The sequence below is a fragment of the Lagenorhynchus albirostris genome, chromosome 19 (assembly GCF_949774975.1).
Source record: "Lagenorhynchus albirostris chromosome 19, mLagAlb1.1, whole genome shotgun sequence".
In the NCBI taxonomy this organism is placed as follows: Eukaryota; Metazoa; Chordata; class Mammalia; order Artiodactyla; family Delphinidae; genus Lagenorhynchus; species Lagenorhynchus albirostris.
In genome coordinates, this window is record NC_083113.1 from 10905873 (window position 1) to 10928078 (window position 22206).

General features: G+C 48.2%; 1 protein-coding gene across 1 annotated transcript in view; it reads left to right on the top strand.

Moving 5' to 3' along the window:
- The window catches only part of OPA3 (outer mitochondrial membrane lipid metabolism regulator OPA3), a 38599-nt gene extending 21939 nt beyond the window's left edge, over positions 1-16660 (top strand). The window contains exon 2 of the mRNA XM_060131013.1: positions 13687-16660. Within this exon, the coding sequence (XP_059986996.1) occupies positions 13687-14129 (443 nt within the window). The 3' untranslated portion in view covers positions 14130-16660. The remainder of the gene's footprint in view (positions 1-13686) is intronic.
- The last annotated feature ends 5546 nt before the right edge of the window (positions 16661-22206 follow it).

Consider the following 22206-nt stretch of genomic DNA (forward strand, 5'->3'; position numbering starts at 1 on the left):
CTCCTCTTATTGCAGAGCATGGGCTCTAGGTGCACGATGTCCAGTAGTTGTGGCTCATGAGCTCTAGAGCGCAGGCTCAGAAGTTGTGGGGCACGGGCCTAGTTGCTCCGCGGCATGTGGGATCTTCCTGGACCAGGGCTCAAACCCCTGTCCCCTGCATTGGCAGGTGGATTCTTAACTACTGTGCCACCAGGGAAGCCCCTCCTCCTTCATTTCTGATTTTATTTGATTCCTCTCTCTTTTTTTGTTGTTGGTGAGTCTAGCTAAAGGTTTATCAATTTTGTTTATATTTTCAAAGAACCAGCTCTTGGTTTCATTGACCTTTTATATTGTCTTTTTAGTTTCTATTTGATTTATTTCTACTCTGATCTTTGTTATTTCCTTCCTTCTACTAACTTTGGGCTTCATTTGTCCTTTTTCTGGAAGTTAGGTTGTTTATTTGAGATTTTTTTTGTTTCTTGAGGTAGGTGTTTATCATGATGAACTTCCCTCTTAGAACTGCTTTTGCTGCATCCCGTGAGGTTTGGTATGTTGTTATTTCATTTCCATTCATCTCATACTATTTTTTAAAATTTCTCTTCTGATCTCTTCATTGACCCATTGGTTGTGCAATACATGGTGTTTAATCTCGACATATTTGTGAATTTTCCAGTTTTCTTATAATTGATTTCTAGCTTCATATCAGTGGGGTCAGAAAAGATGCTTGATATGATTTCAGTCTTCTTAAATTTGTTAAGGCTTGTTTTGTGGCCTAACTTATAATCTATACCGGAGAACATTCCATGTGCACTTGAGAAGAATGTCTATTCTATGGCTTTTGGGTGGAATATTTGGCTTGGACAAGTCTTCTAAATGTATTTGTGTTTTAAAAATTACATTAATTACTAACGTTGTCAAAGGAGTACGAGTACTTAGTTTAAAGTCAAATATATCTATGATTTACGATAAGAAGAAGAAAACTGAACCTTTTCCACTTCAATTCCTGTTCCCCACAGGTAAACAGTTTAAATGTTTTAGCTGTTTTTTGGTATTTACCACCATATTTCTAAAGATTGTTTCCCCATTTTTAAATTTTATTTTATTTTTTTGGCCACGCTGCACGGCATGCAGGATCTTAGTTCCCTGACCAGGGCTCAAACCCACGCCCCCTGCAGTGGAAGCGTGGAGTCTTAACCACTGGACCACCAGGGAAGTCCCTGTTTCCCTACTTTTTATTACCTGTTGACTTCTTATTATGGAAGGTAAGGATTTAGTGCTTTTATTCTCCCCCTCCCATGTTTTAAAAAGCACTCCCCTCTCCATAGCTAATGCATTTAGCAGTTCAGTATTTAGCATCTCTGTCACAGCCCTTTCATCATCCCAGGCTACCTAAGTAGTAGGTATATAATAGGTAGTGTAGTTAGGATGACTCACTGCTCACATTTGAATGATGGCCCATATTAGGAACACGTTCCCTTTATTTTACAAGGAAACAGCCATTGTGTGTATGAAGGTGTGTTTCCAGTATTGGGGGAGAGGCCCTTGGTCCTGTCTCATGTCCTTAAACTCCCGAGGCGCCTGGCCTCTCTCCCCCCACAACCCCCGCCGGCCCTGTCCTTGTCTTACGAGCACAGTTTCCTGAGGAAACAGATACATTCCAGCCAGATGCAGTCTCATGTGCAGGAAGACACTTTCACAATATACACAGACCTCAGAAATATTGCCAGTTCTGTTCCGAGGCCACCACATAAAGCAAACCCCACAGTAAAGTGAACATCACAATAAGGCAGATGACGAACTGTTGAGTGTGGTGATGCGTAGAGCCAGGTGAGAGGGAGCTGCGCAAGGGGTCCACGGCTCCCTCCCAGGGACTTCCACAGATCAGCCCTGTCACTGAGTACCTGTTCTCTGCCCCATCCAGGGCTGGGGACACTGCAGCGACCAGCTCAGCCCAGATCCTGCCTTCGTGGGGCTCATAGTCCAGTTGGGGGGATAGACTTGTCACCACACACTGATGGCCCAGAGTGGTCAGAGCTAGGGTGGGGGGCTTCCCTGGTGGCGCAGTGGTTGAGGGTCCGCCTGCCGATGCAGGGGACGCGGGTTCGTGCTCCGGTCCGGGAGGATCCCACATGCCGCGGAGCAGCTGGGCCCGTGAGCCATGGCCGCTGAGCCTGCGCGTCCGGAGCCTGTGCTCCGCAACGGGAGAGGCCGCAACAGTGAGAGGCCCGCGTACCGCAAAAAAAAAAAAAAAGCAAAAAAAAAGCTACGGCGGGGTTGCCCAGGAGTCTGGGGCTCAGGGAGGAGAGGATATCTGAGTTGGGATACTCTGTGGTATGGAGGATGGATCAAAGGGAATGAGACTGGAGATACAGAGATCAGTGAGGAGGCTGAAAACTGTTCTATGTAGCCCTAGGGCATAGAGCTCAGCCCACTGGGTAGGACATATTTCCAGGAATAAAACTCTGCACAGGAGTCAGGAAGAGGATGCTAACATTTAACATTTATTAAATTGAGCAATTTCTCTTTTAGTCTTGCATTGCCATTCTCCCAGTCCTGCCAGTTGGGTATCCTCAGTTGACTGATGGGGAAACTGAGGTACAGCTTGCATATCCAGGAAGTGACAGGGCCAAGATTTGAGTCCAGGTCTGTATGACTCCACAGGCCTTGCTGCCGTTTGTTAAGCCTGGCCCTGAGTGCAAAGTTTTTGCTGAACTCATTTAGTCTTTTCAGCAGTACTATCCTGTAGGAGGGAGGGTCCTTATTTTGAAGATGAATGAAGGCTTAGAGAAGAACACTCCCTTGCCTGCAGCCAAATGGCCCAACTTGGACTCAGTGTCTGCTCCTCAAGTGCACAGGCAGAAGTGAAGGTAGCAGACCCACGCACCTACGGTCAATTAATCGAAGACAAAGGAGGCAAGAGCGTACAATGGAGAGCAAAACAGTCTCTTCAACAAGTGGTGCTGGGAAAACTGGACAGCCACACGTAGAACAGTCAGATTAGAACATTTCCTCACACCATGTACAAAAATAAATTCAGAATGGTTTAAAGACCTAAATGTAACACCTGAAACCGTAAAACTCCTAGAAGAAACACTCTTTGACATAAATCGTAACAACATTTTATTGGACCAGTCTCCTAAGGCAAAAGAAATAAAAGCAAAAGCAGGACTTCCCTGGTGGCGCAGTGGTTAAGAATCCACCTGCCAATGCAGGGGACATGGGTTCAATCCCTGGCCCAGGAAGAGCCCACAAGCTGTGGAGCAACTAAGCCCGTGTGCCACAACTACTGAGCCTGTGCTCTAGAGCCCATGAGCCACAACTGCTGAGCCTGCATGCCACAGCTACTGAAGCCTGCACTCCTAGAGCCCGTGCTCTGCAACAAGAGAGGCCACCGCAATGAGAAGCCCACGCACCGCAACGAAGAGTAGCCCCCGCTCGCCACAACTAGAGAAAGCCCATGCACGGCAATGAAGAACCAACGCAGCCAAAAATAAATAAAGAAAGAAATTTTTAAAAAATAAAATAAAGGCAAAAGTAAATAAATGGGGTCTAATTAAACTTAAAAGCTTTTGCTCAGCAAAAGAAAACACTGACAAAACCAAAAGACAACCTATGGAATGGGAGAAGGTATTTGCAAACAATGCAACCGACAAGGGGTTAATATCCAAAATATATAAATGGCTCATACAACTCAATATTTTTTTTTAAAAACCCAATCCAATCAAACAATAGGCAGAAGGCTTGAATAGACATTTTTCCAAAGAAGGCATACAAATGGTTAACAGGCACATGAAAAGATGCTCAGCATCAGTAATTATTAGAGAAATGCAAATCAAAACCACAATGAGGTACCACCTCGCACCTGTCAGAATGGCTATCATTTTTTTATATATAAATTTATTTTATTTATTTATTTTTGGCTGCATTGGTCTTTCGTTGCTGTGCACGGGCTTTCTCTAGTTGCTGCGAGCAAGGGCTGCTCTTTGTTGCAGTGCACGTGCTTCTCATTGCTGTGGCTTCTCTTGTTGCAAAGCACGAGCTCTAGGTGCGCGGGCTTCCGTAGTTGTAGCACACGGGCTCAGGAGTTGTGGCTCTTGGGCTCTAGAGCGCAGGCTCAGTAGTTGTGCCGCACAGGCTTAGTTGCTCCACAGCATGTGAGATCTTCACAGACCAGGGATCGAACCCATGTCCCCTGCATTGGCAGGCGGGTTCTTAACCACTGCGCCACCAGGGAAGTCCCCAGAATGGCTATCATTAAAAAATCTATAAACAACAAGTATTGGAGATGATGTGGAGAAAAGGGAACCCTTTTACACTGTTGTGGGAATAAAATAGTATGAAAGTTTCTTAAAAAATTAAAAATAGAGCTATAAATGATCCAGCAATTCTACTCCTAGGCACATATCTGGAAAAAACGAAAACACTAATTTGGAAAGATACATGCACTCCAGTGTTCATAGCAGCACTATTTACAATAGCCAAGACAAGTGGAAGCAACCCAAGTGCCCGTCAATAGACGGTTGTGATTCTTCTGGGAAGAAGAGGGACCTCAGTCCTTGTCTTCTTTGAAGAAGGAATTCAGCAAAGAGACCAAGATTGTGAAACAGATAAAACATTTAATACAAGCAAAGTACGTGTGGAAGAACACACGGGCGAACTTGGAGTGAGTTGCGTGCCAATAGGAAGGATTTAAGTTGCTTAAGTATCGGGGCAGTCTTCCGGGTTGCCTCTGGCCAATCATCTCGCCTGTGTCCATATTTGGTCTGACTCAGGGTCCTTCCCGGTGTGCATGCGCATCTCTCAGTGAAGGTAGATTCCAGTGTGAAGGTTTCTGGGAGGTTGGCAGGACAAATCCTGAGCTGGTGCCTCCTCCCTCCCTTTTTCCCTCCCCTAGACTGAGGACCTTCTCTGTGCATGTGTCAGGCCGGGAAATCCCCTTCACCACAAGCATGAGAAGAATGTAGTCGCTTTGGCCGTTTACCCAGGCAAGGCCCAATACTCATGATGGTATCTTATCTCAAAGTATCAGCAGGAGATGCTTGGAACTGTTCAGCCTGGGGCCTCATCTATCTCCTACCTCAGCTGGATTAAAAAGATGTGAGATATATATGTATGTGTGTGTATGTATATATAATGGAATATTACCTGGCCATAAAAAATAATGAAGTAGTGCCATTTGCAGCTCCATGGATGAACCTAGAGAATATTATCCTTACTGAAATAAGTCAGAAAGATAAATACAATATGATATCACCTATATGCAGAATCTAAAAAATAATACAAATGAATGTATATGCAAAGCAGAAACAGACACACAGATATAGAAAACAAACCGTGGTTACCAAAGGGGAGAGGGAAGTGGGAAGGGACAAATTAGGGGTATGGAATTAACAGATACAAACTATATATAAAATAGGTAAGCAACAAGGATGTACTGTATAGCACAGGGAATTATACACATTATCATGTAATAAACTATAATGGAGTATAATCTATCACTATGCTGTTCACCTGAAACTAACACAAAATTGTAAATCAACATACTTCAAAAAAAAGTAGAAGTGAAGGTAGCAGTATGCCACGTGGTATGACGTTAGAAGTTTCAGCAGGGTGGCTAAGGGCAGATAAACAGGTTAGGTGAGTCCTGCCTTTTCCTTGGCTAAAGCAACCTGTTAAATTCCCTCCCCCTTGGGAGGAGCAGCATTCTCGACTCCTCAGAGATAGAGTAAACATCAAACTTTAGTTAAGATGTAAACTTCGAAACAGACGACGTTTTGACAAAATGTGGGTGCCTATCGTGACTAAATACAGTAAATTTGAGGAAACCTGAAGGAAAGATGAGCCGTTCATCCACTCATGAAACATTCCCCGAGTGCCTTCTCGATGCCAGGTGCCGGGCTGGGCATTTCTGGGAACCTGCCCTTAAGGAGCTACAGTCTAGCCTCCAGGCAATGATGAAAGAGTTCCCTTGAAGCAGGGAGAGGCCAGAGGCCTCAGGATATTAAAAACAGTGAAACCAGCCTTTTTGGTGAAAGGTCAAACAAGGTTGGGTGAAACATATTTCTATATCCATTTTAGAAGCAAAGAGTTCTGCCTCCATATTCTTTTTTTTTAAATTCAACCTAGAATAAACAGCATCATGATGAGGGAAGCCCAGGGAGCTTTGGGAACCTAGAGGACATGTCTGATGCAGCCTAGGTATCAGAGAGGGCTTCCTAGAGGAAGGGACACTCCAGGTGAGACCTAAAAGACGAATTGGGGCACAGTGGGAAAAGAGGAGTGGGGGAATGGTATCCCAGGCAGAGGTGGATTTAGGTGTGAGATGGGAGAGCAGAACGGGCCTGGGCCCAGCCCTTGCAGAGCGCATGATCCAGTGGGGGAGACAGATCTGTCACCAGTGACACCCAAGATAGATCAGAGTTGGGATGTCAGAGCCCAGGGAGCTGAGGATGCCCAGAGTGGTCATCTGACCTAGTCCTGAAGAAGGAAATCCCTGAGACGCACCTTGAAGAACAACTAGGAGTTAGCAGGCATTTAGTAGAGGAAATCAACAAAGTCAAAAGATGGTTCTTTGAAAAGATTAATACTACTCAAGGGGAAAAACACAAATTTCCATTAAAAGGGATGAAAACTGACACATTAATTCATTAATTCGTCCTAATTCTAGGATGACAAGAGGATATTATGATCAATTTCAGCCAAAAAATTTGGCAATGTAGAGGAAATGGACAATTTCCTTGAAAAACACAACTAACAATATTGACACAAGAAAAAATAGAGAATCTGAATAGCCCTATATCTGTTAGAGACATTGAATCTATAATTTAAAACCTTCCCATAAAGAAAACCACAAGCTCAGACGGCTTCACTGGTAAATTCTTCCAAACATTTAAGAAAGAAATAATGTCATTACCCAAATTCTTCTAAATATTAGAGGAAGTGGAACACTTCCTTATTCATTTTATGAGTCCAGTAGAACACTGATACAACAACCTAACAAAGTCATTACAAGAAAGGAAAATTTTAGGCCAAGATCTCTTCTGAACGTGGATTCAGATATCCTAAACAAAAATATTAGCAAATAGAATACAGCATTACATAAGAAAGATAATAAATTATGACCTAGTGGGACTTATTCCAAGACTACAAGGTTGGTCTAGCATTTGAAAAGCAATCAGATATGTGTGGGTCTAGTTTTGGACAGTCTGTTCTTTCCCAGTCTTCTATTTGTCCATCCTAGTACCAATACGATCTTAATTACTTTAGCTTTGCAGTTCCTCTTGAAATCTGATAGTGTAAATCTTCAAACTTTGTTCTTGTTTAAATTTTTCTATTCTTAGGACCTCTGCATTTCCTGTGAATTTTAGGAGCAACTTGTTCCCAACAACAGAAAAACTCGTTAAGATGTTTATTGCGATTGTCTGGGTGATGCAATGCCCTGTGATTCAGCAGTTTCACTCCTGGGAAACCTTTCTACTCTAGGCTCCCTAAATGTCCCTCAGTGGGGTATGGATGAATGAACTGGTCCATCTATACAGTGGATGAACTGAACCACATGGCAACACAGTGGATCTCACAGACATATTGCTGAACAAAAGAAGTCAGACCAGAAAGAGAACGAATGATCTATCACGAAGAAGACAGAATAGGATTTAAAGAGAACATATCATCTATCATAAGAGGTCAGAATAGTGACATTAGGGGTACTGACTGGAAGAGGGCTTGAGAGTGGGAGCCATTTGGAGTGTGGGAATGTTCTAGATCTTGATCTAGGTGATGCCTACATATTAAAAAATTATCCAGCTCTACAATTAACATTTGTGTACTTTGTATACGTTATATTTCACTAAAAAGGAAAAAAAAGAATGGATTTAGGGAGGTCACTGGAAAGAAAGTCATTTACATAACTCAATTGTATTTCTATATACCAGCCCCAACCAAACTGAAAATGAAACTTAAAATACCATGACAGGGAATTCCCTGGCGGTCCAGTGGTTAGGACTTTGCACTTTGCAGGAGGCACGGGTTCAATCCCTGGTGGGGGAACTAAGATCCTGCAAGCCGGCGGCACAGCCAAAAAATATATATATACCATGAAGAATAACGGCAAAAAATATCATTACCTAGTAATAAGTAAAACCAAAGAGGTGTAAGACTTGCAGAGAAAATGAGAGGCTAAGTGGGGAGAGATACCACATTCGTGGATTGAAAGACTCAATGTTGGGAAGATGTCGCTGTCCTGAAAATGATCTGTAGACTCAGCGGAATTCCAACCAAAACTTAGGACAGTGGCTTTCAACCTTTTGACTATGTTCCAGTCACACACACGTATTCGTACAGTCACATAAAAAACAAGACCAAAAGTTTTGTGAAACGGTACTTTCCTTGAGTGCTTAAGATTGGCTTTGATGTTTTATTTTGTTGTTGTTGTTGTATCTGTGAGCTTGGCTTGTTGTTGTTGTTTTTATAAATTTATTTATTTACTTATTTATTTTTGGCTGCGTTGGGTCTTTGTTGCTGCGTGCGGGCTTTCTCTAGTTGTGGCGAGCAGGGGCTACTCTTTGTTGCAGTGCACGGGCTTCTCATTGCGGTGGATTCTCTTGTTGCGGAGCACAGGCTCTAGACATGGGAGCTTCAGTAGTTGTGGCTCACGGGCTCAGTAGTTGTGGCGCACGGGCTTAGTTGCTCCGCGGCATGTGGGATCTTCCTGGATCAGGGCTCGAGCCCTGCATTGGCAGGCGGATTCTTAACCACTGAGCCACCGGGGAAGTCCCTGTTTTTTTTTTTTTTTTTTTGCGGTACGCGGGCCTCTCACTGTTGTGGCCTCTCCCGTTGCGGAGCACAGGCTCTGGACACGCAGGCTCAGTGGCCATGGCCCACGGGCCCAGGCGCTCCGCGGCATGTGGGATCTTCCCGGACCGGGGCACGAACCCGCGTCCCCCGCATCGGCAGGCGGACTCTCAACCACTGCGCCACCAGCGAAGCCCCCTGTTGTTTTTTTAATTCCACATATAAGTGAGATCATGTGGTAATTGTCTTTCTCTGACTTACTTCACTTAGTGTAATGCCCTCAAAGTCCATCGAATATTTTCTGTTAGGTTGCAGGAAGGGGGACCCCTTCCAGGGCCTGAGAGTGGGCTCTCGTCTAACATTTGGAAATGAATTGTCCAAGGAGACACACGTTCTGACAAAGCAAAAGGCTTTATTGGGAAGAGGTGCCTGGGCGGAGAGCAGCAGGGTAAGGGAACCCCGGAGAACTGCTCCGCCGCATGGCTCGCAGTCTCAGGTTATATGGTGATGGGGTTAGTTTCCGGGTTGTCTCTGGCTAATCACTCTGACTCAGGGTCCTTCTTGGTGGCACGCATCTCTCAGCCAAGATGGATTTCAGTGAGGAGGATTCTGGGAGGTTGGCGGGACATATTCTGTCCTCCCTCTTCCTTTTGACCCCTCCTGGGCTAGTTGTAGAAGACATACTGTGGGCTGGCGTGTCCTCCCTCCTTTCAGCCCCTCCTGAATTCTCCCAGTTAGTTTCCGGTGGCAGCACCTCATTCTTTTTTTTCTTTTTTTTTGCGGTATGCGGGCCTCTCACTGCTGTGGCCTCTCCCGTTGCGGAGCGGAGGCTCCGGACCCGCAGGCTCAGCGGCCATGGCTCACGGGCCCAGCCGCTCCGCGGCACGTGGGATCCTCCCGGACCGGGGCACGAACCCACATCCCCTGCATCGGCAGGAGGACTCTCAACCATCGCGCCACCAGGGAAGCCCAGCACCTCATTCTTTATCAGAACCTCCTGTTGCGAGACAACTCATGCAGGTGGTTATCATCGTGCCTGGCCAGGGCTGGCGGTTTCAGTCAACGGTTCCCTAACAATTATATTCTTGATTATATTTTTAACGCTGGTTTGTGCCACCACATTGATCTCATTAGATAGGGACTCACGGGACAGGATCTGCAGTTTGAGAACTGTCATGCGAGGGAAGATCACGTCATCCTAGAAAATCACCGTCCAGCTGAGAGCAAACCGAAGTGTGCTCTGTGGGGTAAGGGTAGAGAAGCTGTCTGACCTTGATCCTGAGGATGCCTCGAGGCGTCCAGGTGCTTCCTCCAGGCGGCCCCGCCCTAACACAGCCCATCACAGGGGCTCCTTTCTAGCTTAGTCACACCCCACTGAACAGCGTTTCCACGACTGTCACCGTGTATGTGCCATTTATTTTCATTTTTCTGACTTCGCTGATGCACAGAGGACAAGGGGCCGTATTATAGCCCCCGAACAGCCTGTATGTTAAATCCTGATCATGTGAAAGGATGGTCTGGCCTAGGGAGATGTGGAGGGTGGGGAGGGGAAGAGGGGCTGCTCGTTTCCTCCCTGACCATGTTGGGAGCTGAGGGAGATGGTGAAAAGAGTGTAAATACAAGAATAAGAAATATACAAACCACTTGTAGGAATGGGGAGCGGAGGGTCCAGGGAAAGACAGGCTGCCTGGGGAAGAAGTGCTCATCTTTTATGGTGGGGCCAGGGGACCAACAGGAAATAGTTGTATAAATACAAGCAAATTTCCAATTGGAAAACTCAGAAATAGAGATGAGCAACGTATGCTTATTATCAGATGTCAAGGAGAGGACGCTAGGAGACAAAGAGGCCTATTAGGGCAAGATTTAGAGGTATGTTTGAGGGATCAGGACCAGGTGGCATGTGGGATCTTAGCTCCCCGACCAGGGATTGAACCCACGCCCTCAGCACTGAAAGTGCGGAGTCCTAACCACTGGACCGCCAGGGAATTCCTGGCTTTTAATTTTATAGTTTGAGTACTTGATTTTCATGCAGCGCGTTACTTTTGTTAGTGAAAAGAATGGTAGTTTTTTTGGGTTTTGTTGTCTTTTAACCAGCTCCTGATTACTCCATGGAGAACAGTTGCAGGGGGTGAGGCCGGGGCTGGCAGATGGGGAGGAAGCTGGCGTGGGGACCCATTGACGCAGTCAACGAGATGTACTGAGCATCATCTGTGTGCCTGGCCTGGTTCTGGACAGTGCTAGGGACACAGCCATGACTGTGACAGCCCTGGGCTCACCCTCGTGGGGCTCACAGCCCAGCGCGGAGATGGAGTGCCAATAACTGGCTGGATGACAGGATCATTTCCAGTTGTGATAGGCGCTTTGAAAGGAATACACAGACTGATGGGAGGGATGGAGGGTCCCTGAACAGGGAGGTCAAGAAGGGGACATTGGTCAGAGCTGGGACAGAGCCTGGACCAGAACAGTGGAAGGGAGTGTGGTGTTAAGAGGCAGCAGGGCTGGTGTATGGTCATCATCTCCCCTTTACAGAGGAGCCTCAAAATGAACTGTCATTACCCACACAGTAGGTGGCAGAGCCCCACGTGGACCTCAGGATGACCTGATGCTGGGACCTCAGTGTGGGAGGGTTCTTTGCAGCCTGGACCCCAGGAACCCCACAGCACCAGGGCCTACGTAACAATTAGTAGTAATGGTGACCGCAGCACCTGGCATACTGAGAGGGCCCTGGGTACACTCCTCGGATCTTACCGCCGGCTCCAGGCAGAGCTTCTCAAACATTTTTCTACTTAAAAAAAAATTTTTTTTCATGAAAACAAACAAAAAAATTTTTTTAAGTTTACTCCTTTAAAAAACTGAAAAGTTATATACCCTCTAGTGCATTTTCAAGTTGACAGCTAAAACTTCTGTTCATAAGTTCAAGTACCTATAAAGGATATATTGGATTGGCCAAAAAGTTCTGTAACATCTTATGGAAGGGCTTCCCTGGTGGCTCAGTGGTTAAGAATCCGCCTGCCAGTGCAGAGGACACGGGTTTGAGCCTTGGTCCAGGAAGATCCCACAAGCTGCGGAGCAACTAAGCCCGTGCGCCACAACTACTGAGCCTGCGCTCTAGAGCCCGCGAGCTACAACTACTGAGCCCGCGTGCCACAACTACTGAAGCCCGTGCACCTAGAGCCCGTGCTCCGCAACAAGAGAAGCCACCGCAGTGAGAAGCCTGCACACCACAACTTAGAGTAGCCCCCGCTCGCCGCAATTAGAGACAGCCCGCGCACAGCAATGAAGACCCAACGCAGCCAAAAATTAATTACTTAAAAACAAAAAACATCTTATGGAAAAACCCAAACGAACTTTTTGGCCAGCCCAGTAATTTCTGGTGTGTTAGGAATACTGAAATTTTTAAGCACCTGGAGCATCCTTTCTTTGAAGTATCTAATGCAATCCACATACTCTTGTGATGTGGTACCTGCCGATGTCCAGTTTATAAGAAAAAAAAATGAGCAAAGCTCTTCTTTTACAGTCGGAAATTTTACATTGTTCCTTTTCGTCCTTGAACTTATATTTACAGTTCCATTTCCCACCGAATTCTATCTAATAAATGATGTGCCCGCAATGAAGGCATGGACAGAAATTCAATTTTTAATTTGTTTAATTTCCTGAGACCATAAGATTCTAAATGTTAAAATATTTTCTCCTGGATTGAATTACCTTTAAGATTATTAGTCCACAATTAATTGAAAACATTTTATATTTTGTGCATTTTCAAGGATAATTATTAAACGTTCAAAGTAAAATGATACGTAGGAAATGAATCTCCAAATGAGCTAGAAAACAGGGCCTCCCCAATAATCCCATGTGTCCTTGGATGAATGTTAACTATTACGGGAGGGAGTCAGGCGTCAGCATCAATTCGGCCTTGGTTTCTAAGACTCAAATGCTGAGAATCTTCCTTCACAAAGGAACAGCTGGGCAAGCAGGTTTTTGTTCCAGCAGCATCAGTCACCTCTGAGCTTCTTCCGAGGCGTGTGCCCAAAACCTCACCGGGAAGAGCTCACAGCTCTTATCAGCTCCATCTTCAGGGCCCGTGAAGATCTCGGATGGGAGGCACCAGACTTGTGAAGAGAGTTGGTCACCCTGTGCTCACAGTCGCCTAGCATCGATTCCTACATTTCTGCGCCCTTTCTTTGGATCCAGGAGGTCCCTCTCCGTTGCAGCCTTGATTTTGCATTTGGGGAAGATCTGGAAAGAAAGGGGGTCTGCCTTCTTGGCAGTGGGTGGGGCGACGGTGCCAGGGGCGGTGGCTCGAGGGGCAAGCAGAAGGAGCTAAGCTTCCAGCAGTTGACCCTTTCTTTACACCTTCCTGGGAGTTTGCAGCCTGGCAGCTCCTAGTGATCTTCCAGGGGCTTGGTCCCCAGTCTCAGGACCTCCCCTCTGCGGCAGAGTTTCTCATTCCTGGCTCCTTGCCATAATTTTCTGGGAGACTTAAAAAGATGCTCTGAAGTTCACCCCAGGTGGGGTGACTGGCATTCCTGGGACCAGGCCAGGTGCAGGGGTTTATTTAAAGTGCCCCCTGGGGCTTCCCTGGTGGCGCAGTGGTTGAGAGTCCGCCTGCCGATGCAGGGGACACGGGTTCGTGCCCTGGTCCGGGAGGATCCCACATACCGCGGAGCGGCTGGGCCCGTGAGCCATGGCCGCTGAGCCTGCGCGTCCGGAGCCTGTGCTCCGCAACGGGAGAGGCCACAACAGTGAGAGGCCCGTGTACCGCAAAAAAAAAATAATAATAAATAAAATAAAATAAAGTGCCCCCTGGTGATTTTGGCTGCTGTGTCCCCATTTCTCCCACCTGGACACCAAGGCGTGGAGGGGCGGGGTTGGTAGGGGGCTCCCAGTGCATGACCTGACCCCTCTCTTCCCCCGCAGTGTACCACTGGGTGGAGATGCGGACCAAGATGCGCATCATGGGCTTCCGGGGCACGGTCATCAAGCCGCTGAACGAGGAGGCGGCCGCCGAGCTGGGCGCCGAGCTGCTGGGCGAGGCCACCGTCTTCATCGTGGGCGGCGGCTGCCTGGTGCTGGAGTACTGGCGCCACCAGGCGCACCAGCGTCACAAGGAAGAGGAGCAGAGCGCCGCCTGGGACGCGATGCGGGACGAGGTGGGCCGCGTGGCGCTGGCGCTGGAGGCCCTGCAGGCGCAGGTACAGGCGGCGCCGCCGCCGGGCGCCCTGGAGGAGCTGCAGGCGCAGATGCAAGAGGTGCGCGCCCAGCTCTGCGCCGCAGGCCCGCCGCCCGCGCCCCAGGCAGCATCCACGTCCCAGAAAGTGTCCTCATCCGAGGAAAAGGAGCCTGCCGAAGCCTGCACTTAGACGTGGCCCTGTGTGTCCTGATGTGGCCTTCTGCCTGCGTTACCCCTACCTGTGCTGGCCCAGTGGAAACCACCGGGATGTGGATGGAACTTGGATTAGGTCACCCCATACCGACCCGTGGTACCTTCCCCTGCGACCAGCCCCCAGCAGGTGAAGCGTTCCAACATAGCCCCCTCCAACCTCTGGCTCATTTGGTACAGTCCGCAGTGCTGTCTCTCCAGCTCACTCCAAACCACAAAGACCTATGGGGTCCCAGCCAGCAGGACAACGTGCTCACTCCTCCGGCAGAAGAAAAAATGGAACCGGACTTGAGCCAGATCGATCTATCAGCCCTCCATCTACTTGATCAGTGTTAACTTTTCCCCGGGACTCTTACATCGGAATACCTCCTTCCCTTTGTCAGTTGGTACAGGCTGTCGTAAGGAAGCGCAGTGTCTTTCAGTGAGCGTCTGCCTCTCCCACCTTCTAAGGTGGGCTTTCTCTGGGCATCACTCCTCTTATGAGGGAAAAAAAAAGGGATCTTGGCTTGCAGTTGATCCATCGAATATTACACCTTTCACCTTAACCTGATCCGTGGTACCTTCCCCTGAGACACTCAAACGGAATATTCCAACAGAACCCCCCCTCATCCTTCAGTCTGCGGCACAACCCACTGGAATGGCTATGCAGGGTCTCCTGGTAATGCCCTACCAACCCTGCTTCTGGTGGAAAATTTGATCCTGTCTGTGGCTAGTCAGACCTGTCTTTCAGCCTCAGCCCCCTGTCAACCTGTCCTCAGAGTCCCTGGGCCTTTCCTGACGTGTCCTTTCCTACCTTCCCCACTGTTTCTTCAGTGGCCTCTCTCAGGGGACTGCCGGCCATGATCACAGCCCCCATGTTCCGTCCGATCTCTAGATCTCTGTGCTATTGCCTTCCTTCCCTGCAGCTCTGGACTGGTCCAGCTGTCCCCCTCCTGCCTCCGTAACCCCCTCTATCCCGCCGGGCTAGGCCACCAGTTGGTCTTAGCTTTGTTATTTAGTTTCCAGGGCTGCCGTAACAAGTGACCACAAACTCGGTGGCTTAAAACAACAGGAGTTTATTCTTTCACAGTTCTGGAGGCCAGAGATCTGAAATCAAGGTGTTCGCAGGCTCACGCTCCCTCCACAGGCTCTAGGGGAGGATCCTTCCTTACCTCTTCAGCTTCTCTTGGCCTCAGGCATTCCTTGGCTTGGGCCCCCCTATCTCCAGTCTCTGCTTCCATCTTCACCTGGCCTTCTTTTGCTCTCTGTCTCTTGGAAAGACTCCTGTCGTTGGATTCAGGGCTTACCCTAAATCTAGGATGATTTCACTTCGAAATCCTTAACTGAATTACATCTACAAAGACCCTTTTTCCACAGAAGCTCCCATAACTTTCCCTGTGTTAGGATGTGGACACATCTTTTGGTGGGCCACCAATTCAACCCACTACACCTCCCCACCCCAGGAGTACGCTGGGACTCCTGCCAACCCCGTGGGGCATTCAGGGAACCACAAGGGTGAGAGGAACAGTCCAGGAACCACCATTCATTACCTGGAGTCTCTTCCAGGACTCACCTCTGAAGCAGGAGGGGTCTGGGCCCCACCAGTCTGCATCCTGTCTTTCAGACTGTAGATGTTTTCCAATTAAAAGAGCCCTGGAGAGAGGAAATCATCTGAAGGGTGTGTCAGAGAATCATGATCTGATCTCCAAAATGAGTACAAGCCTCATTAAAATTAGGAGAGAAGCTGGGAGAGTTCTGATGGGGGTGAGTGGTAGAGCATCGTCCAAGATGGGGAAACTGAGGCCCAGCGGAAGCAAAGGGACTTGCCTGAGGCCAGCAAGCCAGTGAGGTGATGAAGCAGTAAGAGCAGAGGCGGGGAGGGAGATGGAGAAGGGATGCAGGGTGCTTGAGGGTACTGGTACAGGGCAAGGAGGAAGATGAGAGGGAGGTGGATTGCTGGGAGAGGGGCAGAGATCTCTACACAGAGGCCAAAGGCAGCCGAGGGGCAGCATTGAGAGTGTCAGAACAGCCCCAGATTACACCCAAGATCTTAGCATTTAATGAATGAGGTTAGATCCATTCCACCTGGGCCCGTTTCCCAGCAGCTCTAGGTGAAGTGGGAGGGGCCAGCTTTCTCTCCCTCCCTCCCTCCCTCCCTCACCTCACTTCCCCAGCGGAGTGAAAATACTCTGGACACAAGACCTCCCCAGAGAGAAAACCAAGAAACCAGGGTTCTGAAACAGCATCTTAATTCCTTCTAGAAGAGCCCCCTCTGATGTAGAGGGAGCTGAGGAGGTGGACCCCAGGTAGGGGTGTCTTTAAAATTGGAAGTGACTTGAGTGGGTTCAATGACGAGGGGAAGAAGGCAAGAGACAGCTACCACTGGATGATGGGGTGATTGATGGAGCCAGGTGAGCAGGCTTAGAGCCTGTTGCCATGGTTACCCCAGGGAAGTCCACTCTGGCACTGACACATCCCTGGAGCATGGGTTGCCACAGGCCGGGGACTGTTTTAGTGCCCTCCCCACATCATGTCAATAAGGTGTGGTCATCATCAACATAGGTGGAGTTTATTGAGCTCTGGTTAGGTGCGGGGCACTGTTCTAGGTGCTTTACATAGTCCCCATAACATTTTCTTTGTTGCCTTGATGAGGAAACCGAGGCGCAGTGAGGGAAAATCACCTACCCAAGGTCACACAGGCAGGGAAGAAGCAGAGGTGGGGTGTGAAGACGGGCAGTCTGAGTCAGAACCCGTAACCCCTGCGCCATCCTGACCCTGACGTAGTGCTGCGCTCACATCTCCGAGACTCAAAACTCAGCCCTGACGTGTACTTACGTGTGGCGATACCTCGTGGGATGCATCCGCTTCACCCACTGGGTGGGGGTGGGATCAGCATGTGTGGAAGTGGAAAGAGTCCCCTCTCAAAATGCACAAGGCCAGAGGATGCTTCATCGCTCTGGTTTCCTGCTAGCTAAAATTTTGTATACATTTGTGACTTGGGGAGAGGGGTTAGAATAAATTTGTAATCCAAATTGGTTGTCTTCAAGTTGATGCACTTTTTCCCCATATTTAAAAAAAAGCCCCGTTAACCTGAGAAGAAATATCCTTCGTTTATTCTTTCATTCAAGAAACTGTCACCGATGGGACTTCCCTGGTGGCGCGGTGGTTAGGACTCCACGCTCCCAATGCAGGGGGCCCGGGTTTGATCCCTGGTTGGGGAACTAGATCCCCCATGCATGCCACAGCTATAGGGCTGACGAGCCTCAACTAAGGAGCCCACCTGCTGCAACTAAGACCCGGCGCAACCGAATAAATAAATATTAAAAAAAAAAAAAAACTGAGGTGCCCACCATGTTCCTCACCATGTTCTGTGCAGTGCTGGGGTCCCAGCCGTGACCGAGACAGCCCCAACCCTGCCCTCATGGGGGCTCACAGTCCAGTGGGGGGACGGATGCACATACAGACATTTCTTTTCCAATGTTACCTGCCCTGTGGTTATTTGGGAAGAAGGGACCAGGCTGAATCCCAGCTCCTCCCCTCCTGAGGAACTCAGTGCTTTAGGGCATTAAAAAACAGAAACTCTTATTTAAACACTGGCTCTCAAAAGCCTCATAGGATGTCCCAAGGGCTTTGCTTCTCCTGTCCCTTGTCAGACCCCATTGTCCCCTGTGCTGGTTTCCCTGTTGGGAAGGCCCTTGCCTGGGGAGAGCCACCCCAGGAGAAGATGGATTTCGTAAAGCCCCGTCTGATCCATTGGCCCATATGGTCATCTCTGAGCTGGCCACTGGTGCTGTGACTGCAGGCCGGGGTCCCCCAGCCCCAGCAGACAGAGGGAGAGGAGAAGCATGTCCAGAGGAGAATCCACCCGCTTGCTAGACAAACGTTGACTGAGCACCTGCTGTGTGCCTGGTCCCATTCTAGTAGCTGGGAGTCAGCCAGGAACGAGGCAAGGTCACCGCCACCACGAGCCAACATCTAGTGCAGGGAAGCAGACAATAAAGAAAAATGATCCAGCGTCCGGGGTGATGAGGGCTGAGAAGAAAGAGTTCGGGAGTAATAGGGATGGCTGATTTCGATCAGGTGCTCAGGGAGGAGGTGACATGAGAGGAGCTGCCAGAGAGTGTTGTTAGTATCTACAGAGGCCCTGAGGCAGGTGTGGGGATCAGCCTTTCCCTGGAACAGCGGGAGGATCTGCTATCAGAATTGAGCCCGGGCTAGCGGACCAAGGGCCTGGCGCTGCCTGTCTTTGGGAACAAAGATTTATTGGGACGTAGCCACACCCATGTGTTTATGTATATTTTTTATGGTTGCTTTTGCACGGCAATGACAGATTTGTGTCATTTGCGATAAATGCCACATGGCCTTCAAAGATGCAAATATTTACTGTCAAGGCCTTTCCGTAAAGAGTTTACGGGCCGGCCGGAGACCAGAGTAAGCAAGGGGAGGAGCATGGGCGAGGGGCTCAGGAGCACAAAGGCTGGCCCCTTTTTGCCTCAGTTGGCACAGCTCTGGAGGGTCTTACCAGCTCCGATGCCCCATCGGGTGTCCTCTTGGGCCTCCCTGTCCGCTCCCGCTTCCGTCACTCCCCACCCACAGGAGCTACTCCCTGGAGACGCCGCGATAACCCTGCTGTTCAAAGATCTCAGAGTCTCCCCCTCAGTCTACGGCAGCAAGGCACAATGAGACGCGTAGTTTATATAGTCCACCATGTTCATATTTATATAATAATTCACAATTCACCCTATATACGTAGGATAAACGCTGTGTAATTCATGCATTATGTGACATAATGGAATATAATGCCACATAGAATGGAATATAAAAATCTTTTTTGTGTAATATGTCACATGACATCATATATTCCATGTTGTGTGTGTCGTGTGTGTATATATTTACCATTGGAAGGAAAATTTCGCTAAAAACTACCTTTAATATGTGCAGTGCAGTTTGATATTTCCTGTTGTATTGCATTTCATGAAGAAAAACTACAGCTGTATATAGATATGATCATATATACCTAATATGTATCATAACCATATAAAATCTATTGTATTATATAACACAGGATAATATATATTATATATCCTATATTGCATATCTTATTAGAACAAAAGTTTCGCTAAACAATAATCGCCCTTACCATGTGCAACGCACTCTGTTACTTTCTATTCACTTTTATTCTCTTTCATAAAGAAAAGCATACACACATGTATGGATTATACAAACCTACGTAAAGCGGGCTGCCTTGGGCTACGGCGAAGACTTTGGCGTTTCCTGTGGGGTAAGCAGGAGCCATGGGAGGTGCTCTGAGCAGAAGAGGGATGTGAGCTGGCTTAGTTTTAACAGGATCCCCAGACGCACTATTGTGGGCAAAGGTGGAAGCCGCCAGCCCAGCGAAGAGGCAGCTGTGAATGTCCAAGCGGGAGGCGATGGTGGCTGGACCAGGCGGAGACAGTGGAGGTAGACGGAAGTGGGATTCTGGGCATATTAATATATCAGAGGTGGAGCAGACAGGATTTACTGAGTGATGGGAGGTGGGGGGTCACTGATGGCTTCAAGGTTTTTGCTCTGTGTATGGACAAGGGACATACTGGTGCTGAGCTGGTGAGGCTGCAGCAGAAGCAGTGTGAGGAGACATGGATAGCCTTGCCCTTCCCTTGCCCCTGGTCGCCTCAGATTTGGGAGCCCTCTGGCAGGCTTTGGTTATTTGTTCTGAATGGCAGCCGGCGGCGGGGGCTGGAAAGACAGTCCTGGTCTCTCTCCTCGCGCTGTGAAACTGACATTCTTTATCTCACAGGCGCCTCCAGCGGGGCATGCTACTGGAGTCCATTTGGGACGTCCTGGAGGAAGGAGGCAACTGGAGGTGGTGGGCTCGGGCTTGGGACTCCGGTCTTAGGGCTCCCCTCACCCCTGGAACGGCAGCACCCAGACCAGGCTTCCCAGAGGCGCCTCCACCTAGTAAGGGCTGATATGGACCTGGGGGCGGGGGTACCGCGGGGTCCGTCACGTCCAAGATGCCTGCCTCACTCGGAGGCCACATCCTTGCGCCTTGATACTTATTATATTTTGATAGTCTCTTCCTAGAGTTCAGCCATTCCAGAGAAACCAAAGTCCCCTCCCTGAAAGGAATCCTGTCTCTGGTTTGGGGGCAATGTTGGCAGAACCCTTTTGGGAGTGATCTGGCCATGCCACCTTTGTGGGCATGGACACTGTCCCCCTCTTCCCTCTCGTGAGCGATCTGCACACGCCTCTCTGGCCAGCATGAGCGTTTCCTCAGGGAGATGCCAAGTGCTAAAGAACTGCATAGGTTACAAACATTTATAGTTAATATAAAAATGCCCCCTAAAAGCTCTGCGAAGTGTCAGAGGAGCTGTCAACACTTGCAGTTATTACACTTAAAAATTCTTCAACCCAAACAGTGCACAGTAGAATTTCATTATTCTTTTAATTTGCATTTTCTTGTTTTACCTGTAGGCTGAGCCTTTTCGGCCATTTATTGGACGTTTGTTCTGCTTTTGAAAAATGCCCGTTTTCATTGTCTGAAATTAATGTTCGTTTCTGGTGTGTTTTGTCCTACTGAAAGTTTTTTCATTTTTAAGTAACTGAATCTATGAGTCTTTTTTCTTTCAGGCACTTGTTTTTTCTGTCTTTATTTGAGAAGGGCTTCTCAACCCCAAGAATTTGTATCTCCAACTCTCCCTTCTTCTAATATTTGTATGGACGTTCTCTTTGTGCTTGTCATTCACTGAGCTTGTGTTGCATTGTGTTTTGGTTCCTAATGAGTATAACGTTGGGATCTGCGTTCTTCAGTTTCTAAATGTATGGCTGGCTGACATCTCGAAGTGCATGGGATGGCCCATCCTTTCCCTCCTCACCTGAGACTGGACAGCTGCGTTCGCTGTGTTCCCCGGACACAAGTACCTTTTTCTCAATCCTGTTCTGTCAACCGTTTGTCCATCCTGCATCAACACCAGGTCTTTTGAATGCCAAGAGCTTGAAAATAGTTTTTGGTCTCTTCAAGGCAACCTGCCAGTCTCGTTCTTATTTTCAAACTTATCTGAGTTATTCCTGTGCCTTTGCTCCTTGATATGCATTTTTGAAGGTTAATGGACTTTACTTTTTGAGCAGTTTTAGGCTTAGAGAAAAATGGAGCAGAACGTACAGAGAATTCCCACATATCCCCTCCCCACATAGGCACACGTAGTTGCCCCTATTACTAACATCTTGCGTTAGTGTGTACATTTGTTACAATTGAGAAGCAAATATATGTATATTTTTAACATCTTTATTGGGGTATAATTGCTTTACAATGGTGTGTTAGTGTCTGCTTTATAACAAAGTGAATCAGTTATACAGAGAAGCAAATATTGATATATTACTAAAGTCAGTAGTTTACATTAAGGTTCACTCTTGGTGTTGTATATTCCGTGGGTTTGGACAAATGTATAATGACATGTGTCCACCATTATAATGTCACACAGAATGGTTTTGCTGCCCTTAAAGATCCCCTGTGCTCCACCTGTTCGTTGCTCCCTCCCCGACCCTGAGTCCCTGGCAACACTGATCTCTTTACTCTCTCCATAGTTTGGCACGGTATGAACCCTCTGCACCTCTGTCTGTCACTTACTGACACTCCTGCATTTGCTGAGTCAGTGAATCCATGAGTGTCAAAAGATACCTGGCCAAATCCCAGCCAGATAGCCTCCAGGCCCTCCCATCCTATAGTGTGAACTGAATGGTGGCCCCCTAAGGAGCCTAGGTCCCAGTCCCTGGAACCTGTGAATGTGACCTTATCTGATAAAAATTTTTGCAGATGTGATTGAGTTAAAGATATTGAGGGGCTTCCCAGGTGGCGCAGTGGTGGAGAGTCCGCCTGCCGATGCAGGGGACACGGGTTCATTCCCCGGTCCGGGAAGATCCCACATGCCGCGGAGCGGCTGGGCCCGTGAGCCATGGCCGCTGAGCCTGCGCGTCCGGAGCCTGTGCTCCGCAACGGGAGAGGCCACAACAGTGAGAGACCCACATACCGCAAAAAGAAAAAAAAAGAAAAGCAGATGGGCTCTGAATCTCTAGGGAGA